At 38.1% G+C, this 10106-nt stretch overlaps 1 protein-coding gene across 1 annotated transcript; it reads right to left on the bottom strand.

Moving 5' to 3' along the window:
- Positions 1–6831: 6831 nt before the first annotated feature.
- On the bottom strand, positions 6832–8987 carry LOC143543546 (F-box/kelch-repeat protein At1g57790-like). The gene is made up of 3 exons (XM_077035848.1): positions 8945–8987; positions 8303–8326; positions 6832–7910 (listed from the first exon to the last, which is right to left on the bottom strand). The coding sequence occupies exons 1-3, from the start codon at positions 8985–8987 to the stop codon at positions 6832–6834; spliced, it is 1146 nt and encodes a 381-aa protein (XP_076891963.1).
- Positions 8988–10106: the final 1119 nt, after the last annotated feature.

Raw genomic sequence — 10106 nt, 5'->3', positions numbered from 1 at the left:
AAGAACTACAACTCCTTAGCGCGCCGCGGGAAGAACAACAATCCTTAGCGCGTCGCGGGAAGAACTACAAATCCTTGGCGCGTCGCGGGAAGAACTACCATTCTTAGCGCGCTGCGGGAACAGTTCGCCTCGCGTATCGCAGGAACAACAGGTCTTCACGCAGGCTTCCTTGTAAGGAGTCTGGCGCGTGGAGCTGCGCGGACATCCTTAGGCGGGAAGAACCAAAGGACTAGCAAAGGGTAGAGAAAAAGGGGTTCAAGGCTTAAGGGTTAAGCAGAGGGGCGGGACGGCGACAAGAAAGAGAGAGAGGCGGGACGGCGACAAGAGAGAAAAGAGGCGGGACGGCGACAAGAGAGAGAGGAAATATTATTATTAGTAAGTAATATAAAAATATATATATATATATATATAATTTATTAAATGTTAAATTTATAAAGATTAATAATCAAATTTTAAATCATAAAAAGAATCGGATTCGGAAACGGGTACCTGGGTCGGGTCGGATAGGGCAGTTGTCACACTATGCGTAGTGGATGAGCTACAAATTAGGCGAATTGTAACACGTTTCACCCAGTCAGTGTAACACCCCGGCCTCTCGTACCACCAATATTGTCCGCTCTGCCCACGAAGAGCTCACAGATTTGTTTTTGGTTGCCCAAAACGCGTTGGTGATGTTAAGAGGCAGGACATTACTTATGAACCAAGAATCTCTCTTGTCCACGGCCGATTTGGGATAGCCTAAGAGTGGGACGATGTTGTGTTTGCCAAGGGTGTTACAAACAACCCCCCTTTGGACTCATCGTCCTCGATGAGGCAGGACATTACTTATGAACCAAGAATCTCTCTTGTCCACGGCCGATTTGGGATAGCCTAAGAGTGGGACGATGTTGTGTTTGCCAAGGGTGTTACAAACAACCCCCCTTTGGACTCATCGTCCTCGATGAGGCATGTCCCATCATCCCGAACGGCACAAGAGTGGCTTTGATACCACCTGTAACACCCCGGCCTCTCGTACCACCAATATTGTCCGCTCTGCCCACGAAGAGCTCACGGATTTGTTTTTGGTTGCCCAAAACGCGTTGGTGATGTTAAGAGGCAGGACATTACTTATGAACCAAGAATCTCTCTTGTCCACGACCGATTTGGGATAGCCTAAGAGTGGGACGATGTTGTGTTTGCCAAGGGTGTTACAAACAAATCTGTCACACCCCGACCAAAGGCGGCGGAACATGCCGGAATGCAACGATTGCTCATAAGCGCATGACACTATTTAAAGCGACAATATTCAACAAACTCATTTCATTTCACAACATCGAAAATGTCACATAACCAAATATTCATAAGTCAAATACAACAAAATATAACAAAATATAGCAAATCAAATATTGTTCATTTTTAATAATATCCTAACGGTATTTGTTACGTTTTCTTCACCGAACTCCATAATCAACCTAGATGCAAACCTGTAACATTTCATAAAATAAAGTTTGTCAACACAAAGGTTGGTGAGCAATTCATAAGTTTGAACAATAGATATATAGTATGAAGAGCCACAAAACTAGTATACAAAACCATAAATAAAAGCAACAACTTAGATAAATTGACAATCGCTAATAGAATTACGTTAGCGCCACCTAGCTACAAGGGGTTGCCAAGTAGTCTAGGATTTAATAGAATATCGTTAATTGCATTACGTTAACGACACCTTGCTACAAGGGGATGCCAAGTAGTCTAGGATTTATAGATTCCACCAACCGAAAGCGATAAACACATAGACATGTAGCATAGAACACCAAATCGAGCAATTATTCAAGTAAAGTATACAACAATGTTTGTGGTTTAAGACTCAAGTATAAAGCATTTGATTTGAATAAGTATGAAATGTCACCCCAAAACAAAGATAGAAAACGGGGTATGAAGTTACTCACGTTCAAGTATAAAACTTGATCGGTAAAAGATGAATAACCGGATGGATGAAGTTTAATGAGCAAGGCCTAAATGACAATAAAATCTTGGATTTAGAATGGTTGTCTTGAAGATCTTTAAATAAAATAATTGTTGCAATAAGTAAACAATTAAAGTTCAAGGTTTAAAATGTAACTATTTAAGAATTTATAATAACAATCCTTTAAAAATGTAAGTTTGCTCGAAACCGGGTTAAAGTATCTAACCTTAATATTTACTTAACCAATGTTAAGTAATAAGGTGGGAAAAATGCTAAAATGCAAGTTCCTTTGGGACAAAGATACTAAAACAGGTCTTTAACGAGTGTTCGGGTTGTCGGTTCGGGTCTTGACAAATGGTCAAACCCAAAGTCAACTTTCCAACATATTAATTGTTATGAGATAACTCATTAAAATATACTAACACTTAACCAAGTATGTAGATCTATTGTTTAGAACTAACAACGCACGTTAAGCGAGTGTTCGGTTTTGTCGGTCCAAACTATGTGATGAGATCAAGTTGGATATAACAATTCCAAGTACTTAAGAAAATAATTAAAATCAGTTTGTAAACTATTTTTAAAGAAATATACAAGTCTTGGTAGCTAAAAACACACTTGTGTGTCTTAAGCGAGTAAAAGTCGGATCGGTTCGGTTTCCATCTCACAAAAAGTTCATAGATGGATTCCACATATCCATATATCATAGATCTTGTATAATAATGTACAAATGAAGATATTTAAGTTCTACAACTAAAAAGGTCAACAACAAGTCTTTTTAACAAAAGTTCGGTTTGGTTCGGTTTCCATCTCACAATGAGTTCATAGATGGATTACACATACCCAAGACTTGTAAATGTGACTAACAAACTAAAATGAGCAGAAGTTAGGCATAAATGATATGTATAATAAGTTATATGTGTGTGTATAGATAATCAAGAACACGAAGTCCTCCATGAAGCCTTGCCTTATGACTTTCGAAACTTAACCAACCGGAGTCGGGTCTTGAAACGTCTTGACGATGATCGAGTACTCTGGATATATTCCATCTCCTAAATAGTATCTGTAATGATAGAAAGTATCGTTGGCATAAAACGGTAAGACGGGTATGCTACGGCTGATGTAATACTCTAACACGGGTGACGCGTTGAGAACGTTTATGTCGTTGTTGGACCCGACTAAGCCGAAGTAGGCTAACCAAATCCAGAGGTCGAGTGAACAAATGGCTTGAAGACTAACTGTAACATCCCCAAAATTTTGGTCCAAATTTGACAACTTAGTTAAGTTGAAGGATCAAAATTATTCTCTAAAATAAATAATGAGAAAAAATTAAATAAAGAAAATATAAACATTATATAAGGAAATAAAAATATCCCATAAATAAAGTCATCTCATGTTAAGGATATGGAATAAGGAAATTCCATCCCACATTGAATGATGTAAGAAAATGAAAGATTTCCACATGGGTATAAATAAGGAAAATGGAATTCATCCCACATGGAAAGTGGTAAAGATTTGGAAGCTCTTTACAAAGAGATAAAATTCCATAGTAATATTCTTTTATGACTAGTATGCACCCAGTGGTCCTAGCGGAGGGTGCGAAGCACCCGACGCGCACGCGCACGGGCGATGGGCGCAATGTAGCGCTTTGATGGCCGACTAAAAGTGAAAGATTGAGTTCAGGGACCCATCGCGCTACGCGATGAGCCTAGAACACAGGTCATCGCGTATCGTGATAGACCTTGACGAGTCAGCGGACACGTGACAGCTTCTAGTATGGCGTCGTATTTATTGCGGCGCCGCGATACGCGACGGGGTTACTAAGACCCATCGCGTATCGCGGCGGGTTACAAAATCAGCTATAAAAGTAGGGTTCACGGCACATTCATTTCTCACACCAAAAACCTTTCTCTCTCTATAAATATTCTCCCTCTATCTCTGTTTCCGTGCCCCGACCCGATAATCGTCACCTCGTAACCCGTGCCATTTACCGACGATACCTCGAAGTACGTGCCACACAAAATTAACCCGACATTCTGTCTCGAAGTACGTGCACGACATGACGACCACCATATGTTGCCTCGTTTTGCGTGCCAACCTTGAAGTTTGTGCTAAGCCCCGAAGTTCTGACAATTTAAGCACTAGTACGCGACATAGAGTAGATGTGCTGCTCGTATAAACTTAGGTATCTAACTTCGAATACCCGTGTAAGGTAGCGGTTCTGACCTAAGTAATTATTTTATGGCTTAGACCATAGTCGAGGGTATAGCCCAACCTTGATCATAATTATGTTTACATAAGCTTTAAACATACAAAGGATTATAATAGTGTTTCTTTACAATTAATAAACATCAGTTTTGCCTTCATAAAAAAATATATTTTCTTCACGATTAAGAAACATATCATTCATATATAAAGAATATAGTTAAAACATTGTTTCTTCATGTGTAAGAAACAAAAGATTTTACATGCATAACAGTTAATGAATGTTTTTTCTTGAAGAAGAAACATATTATAGATGTTTCTTCATGAAGAAGAAACTCAGCATATGATTAGTCAATAAACAGAAAGATTACAGGTCTAGATATTTTATTCAAACAAATGATCAATCAAGGTTTAAAGCTATTTAAACCAGACTAAAGGTCTATAGCCGGATCAAGAGACGATCCGGATATTTATATACCTATTTTATTATAGGTCAATCAATCAATCAGTCAGTCAATCAATCATTCATTCACAGTCAAGGTTTCAAACGAGATCACCAATCATTCAGAACAGACAATCACGGGTGAATACGTTCAAACATTTTATAACGTGAATACGTTAACCTTTTTAATCAGTCAAAACATATTTATACTGGATAAGATGAACGGGTGTTTGTCTTAACGATTCAGTCAATGTTTACATGAGGTTATGTGATCTCTAAAACGTTATAATACAAATTAGAAAATAAAATCAACTCAGACCGAATACACATGTGTCTGGATCCAAACATAACCGTTCAGCCTAATCATCCAAAGGCTACGTGGCCGCGGGCTAATGGTCATAACTAGTTTCCCATTAAGGGCTACGTGGCTCGGAATAATTGTGTGTGTAGGGCAGTGGTACATAGACCAGAAGTAGAAATGCTTCTGCTGAGCTTGTAGAGAAAACTATAATTGTATTGTAATGTCATTCAAATGTTCTATAGAGTCATACGTGTTCACCAGCATATAGCTGACGTATTTTTCCCCACATTTCAGGGAAACATATTAGCATAGGTAGCAAGGAACATAGTCATTCATGAAGATAGACGCTCGCAAGATAGAGATAGCTCAGTTTTAAATTATTAAAATATTATAAACAAGATTTAAATATGATTTATAAATCAAATGCATGCAATATTAAAAATTGGTCATACGCTTAGGCCCTAAGCCGGGGTGTGACACTAACCGTTGGCACTCCATGGTCACCATGAGTGTATTGACCTCGCCATGCGGTTGGACAGTTGGCCCACTCCCAATGCATGCAATCTATACTCCCCATCATGTATGGAAAAGAATGTTTGCTTTCGTGTACATCGTATATGCGAGTCAGGTCGTTTGAAGTAGGAATCCTCAGTAACGACGAGAGTATAATTGTATTATTCTTACACAAATAAATTATTAAAAAATATTTATATTAATAACAATATTAAAAATATTTATATTAAAAACAATAATTAATACAAACAATTTAAATTTTACCGATGCAAAAATTCTCCAACGCATCTCTCATTGTTTTCTCAGCCATCTTTAAATACTCGTCATTGATATCGGTCGTGTTGCCGTATGCGAGGATGCGTAGAGCTGAAGTACACTTTTGGATAGCGGAGAATCCTAAATATCCTCTTGCGTCGGGTTTCTGTTGAAAATACTCATACTCCCGCTCCATATCTCCAACGATGCGCAAAAAATAAACGCCTGGACATCCGAAAACAACGTCGAAACATAGCGTTGTTATATGTAGGTGTGTCGTTGAAGTAGTTCTTCATCAAACGATTGCTTGCTTGCTTACGATCCCGAAGGATATATGCCCGTTTACGTGGTGGCGAATAGCTAGTAGAGCCGGACACTATGTTATTGGCGACGGACCGAACCGTGTTCGTGACCTCTAAATGCTCTTCCGCCACTCGTCGATGAATCTAATGAATTCTTTGAATCTCGTTGATTAACTGATCCCAAATCTCATCGTGAAATCCGGGGGGGACCCGTTGAGTTTGAAGAAGTATGAAATAATGAAAATGATTGGTAATTTTATGTTTGAGTTTGTGTATGATATGGTGAAAATGGTTTAATTGGTTTGATATTTATATTAAGTTTTTAATTTATTTTTTTTAATTTAGCCGTTATCCAACGGTAATATTAATATTATATTATTATTTTCTACTTCAAGCGGGCGACAAAAGAACCCCCCGCCTCTTTTCGCCCACATATCGCCGGGGGGTTGTTCCACTTGCTTCTCGCCCAAGTTGTGGGCACATTGCCCTAGAAACCACCAGAATTAAAAGGACTGTTTGAATAACAAGACAACATTCAATTCAACAAAGTGCACCAGCCTGCATGATTTTTATTAACTTTTATTCATTAACTTACACTCCTCAAAATATTTACTTCACTCGGTTTAATTTTAATAACTCAATGAAGTTTAACTTTTAATCATTTTATTAATCATTTTAACAAATTAATCTGTTATAAGATTGATAATAATATTAAAATACATTTCTTGTTAAAATAAGAAAATGAGTTGAAGGTGGAACAAAAGAAAATGAAATAAAAGATTTACCAACATATATAGCAGGAACTCCTAACATTAAAACTGTAAACATTCTATTCTAATAAACACCAGTTGTGCCACGTACTCTTCTTATCTTAGAACCAGCCATATTCAATCCATGTATGAGGGCCACAAGGATGCATAGTCTCGTGTAAGCTAGCTCCGAAACTTTCTTGGATAATTTTGTCATCAAATGAGTGATACCTGCATGTCTCGAGAGAATAGAACACCTGCGACTCGCGTAATAAACTTGGAAAGTAGATCTTGTTCCTCATTTGTGGTAATCTGGCTTCGAGGCAGATGCATGATAATTCCGAAATATAAATCATGTGTGTTCCTAAACTATCTATATTCTCCCATTCTTTTGTCGAATCGTTCGGTTTGAACACCTCAACGGATTCTCCAAGGTCGCTCACAATAACAAGTAAAAGATGTTGATCGCATTTTGGTAGAAACACCTCTGAATGAGGTTTGCAACAACTCATAGGGGCTTTGTCTTTAACAACCTCCCAATAGTAATCTTCTTTACCAATGTCTCTAAAAGCAACAATTCTTCCATTGTTACACAATGCATAAATATCCCGGCCACTGAATGTAGGAAGGCGTAAAGAATATGGATCATTAGTGCCAAAATCCAAACGATATGCATGCCATGATGGTGGTTTTCGAGACACAAAGTGGATGTAGACATGAAAGGGCTCGTGTGTTGTGAACCCAACAACCATACAATCGGGAGAAATAGGTGGTGCTGAAAAACAAATGCTTCTAGAAGAACGAGGCATCTTCGGAAGCTTACGGATTTTACCTATAAATGGGTTAAAGAACACCAGCTCCCATCCATTATTCTTAGACATCAACAGCCAACCATACCTGGAACATAATATCTGGCAATCACCCATGAGTTTTAGAGGGTTTTTTTTAATACACTCGTTACCGCAGATTGGATCTGTGAAAGTGAGAGTGCCTCTATATTCGTCTAACACCAAAAACCATGGTGAATACATTCGCAGTCTCCACAATGGTGTTGCTAAATAACAACATTTGCATGTAGCACGGAAACTCTGGATCTCAGCGCGAGAACAACGCTCTGAAATCATTTGCAAAATATGAAATGGAACATTGAGCAAGTGTGACTCACTTCTTGTGTTATCAAATTCAGTCTCATCACGGTTAACTGATCTTATGACTATATCAATGTCCTTCTCTTTAGCTTCTAACAACCTACTCAAAACATGATGATAAGTAAACACATTCTAGCTACAAATTTATTTAAGAAATGTACCTAAAATAAATAAAAGCAATACCTGCATTCAAGCATAGCCCATACTAACACTTGGCTTTCTCTCGCAATATAGGCCATTGGAGATAGAGACATGGTTCTATCTTTGACATGGAATGAGATTATTTTGTTCATCCGACCAAGAACATGAACGCAACCTCCGATCTATGAGGCAGCTGCAGACTTGTAGAATGCCGAGTATGAAGATAATTCCAGGAAAAACGTAGCGTCTTTGAGGTCTTCCAATTCCTCCCACATCATACCAGTCATATCTAGGTTAAACAAACGCACCTCGACAATCGTCGTTTCATCTTTAAAACTTATTTCAATGTAGAACAATTCTGTACCATATCCTTTCAAAAAAGAATAGATGGTGTGGAAACTAAAATAGGGAGCATCGGGAACTTTCACAACCGGCTTTAGACTTATCACAACTTCTTTATCTTTAACCACAATGCCAACCTCGATAACATACCTATAATAAGGCCCCAAGCTGGTCATGGCATATACTTTGCCATTGCAACAAGTTGGGCATTCTAGGATACGGTCATCCGCACCGCTTATGCTCTGGAGCTATTTAGCATATGACATCTTGGTCCATTTTAGCCCCTCTCTTTTACGATCTAACCGATAAAAAACAATGTTAGGAATTGCTTCTGAGAACAACAGAAAAACCGATCCTGGATCACCAGGAGGAGATGACAAACAGCAAGCATGATCAGAAGTACCAAACCAAGGTGGGAGATGAATCAGCATAGATGTACTCGGGTTCCAAAGAGACCACAGGTCGACACTGGTCGGGTCCGGATGGTTGGAGAGAATAACCCAGCCATGGAAACACGCTCGGATTCGTCTTCCCTGAGGCTCACTGATTCGACACTTATAATAATAAGTTTTCAGCATGTCACCCATAAACAACTGGTAACAACAACTTGCAGACTGATCATTACAAGAAATCTGATTTACCTCCATCTACCATAACAATAATTCAAACTATTTTAATATAAAAAAAATAGGCTAATGGTTTTTATTTATTTTAAATCAAATAAATAAGAGTGGTTCGAGACTTATTTACCTGGGTAAAAATTCAAGAAGCAAAGCAACGGCAGAAGCAAAGCGAAGACTAAGATCATCCGGTGGATTTATGGGGTTTTAGTTGAGTTCGGGCTTTGTACTTCGAAGGTTTAACTTTAAAGTATACAATCTAGGAAACATATCTCATGGGATCTAGGATTATACTATATATAAATTTCTTGATATCTTTTATAATTATTGATTCATAAACTTTAGTAATTTATTTAACATTTTATTTGCACAAAATATCTTAGATTTGCTTTCCTACTTTATACATATAAACAGGGCGGATTTATGTACAAGGTTGCGGGCAGGGCCGGCTCAACGTCTTTTAAGGCCTAAAGCGACATGTCTTATGGGGGCCTTTACAGAAATACAAAAAGAACATAAAAATCCAAAGCACAAACAACGATATTTAATTGTACAGAAATAACGAATGAACCAAAGGAAGATGATGGAACTTGATAGTTGCTAATAACTAATCAAAACTTTCTAGTTTAGAATTCTGCATAAAACCACAACAAAATCACACAAATTTCCAGATTGTAGCATCATCTAGCTTTTGCAATCAACAAAAAAAAACCATAAAAGACAATGGAACATAAATCTTAATTCTTAGTTTAGTAACTAACTATGTTAGACATCCAAATCATTGGACATACACACACTCAGATGGTTAAGCATGTCCCAATAACATTCGTGAATAGTTTAAACTCAAACACGTGAAAGATATAATCGTACAAATCACGCATAATACTATCAACACATTGAACAAGCATACAAAGAATTTTACATGTACCGAAGCCTAATTGACAGATTCGATGCACCGGTCATGAGAATAGGTGACAAACACAAAACGATTTCAACGGGATGATTCGATTTGGAGGCGATTAAAAGTTTAGATAACCAAGACCGGGAACGCAGCCATTGCTACCGCTTCATTGTTCAAGGACCGGCTCCGATTTTTTAAACTCAATTCGACGCTTCGTTTTACCAAACTGACTGCCACTCAAAGCC

Source organism: Bidens hawaiensis, unplaced genomic scaffold (genome assembly GCF_021521415.1).
Source record: "Bidens hawaiensis isolate Kalapana, Puna unplaced genomic scaffold, B.hawaiensis_p1.1 tig00013186_1, whole genome shotgun sequence".
NCBI lineage: Eukaryota > Viridiplantae > Streptophyta > Magnoliopsida > Asterales > Asteraceae > Bidens > Bidens hawaiensis.
Note: the sequence above shows the minus strand (reverse complement) of the source record. Positions and strands in the feature narration are given on the sequence as shown.

What these genes read in the sequence shown, in the direction of transcription:
- LOC143543546 (XM_077035848.1), bottom strand. Translation starts at nt 8,987, where the DNA reads ATGGAGGTAAATCAGATTTCTTGTAATGATCAGTCTGCAAGTT. An exon ending in TAATGATCAGTCTGCAAGTT is followed by an intron (nt 8,327 to 8,944) that starts GTTGTTACCAGT and finishes TAAGTTTTAAAG; the next exon opens with ATGAAACGACGATTGTCGAG. An exon ending in AACGACGATTGTCGAGGTGC is followed by an intron (nt 7,911 to 8,302) that starts GTTTGTTTAACC and finishes TCATAAGATCAG; the next exon opens with TTAACCGTGATGAGACTGAA.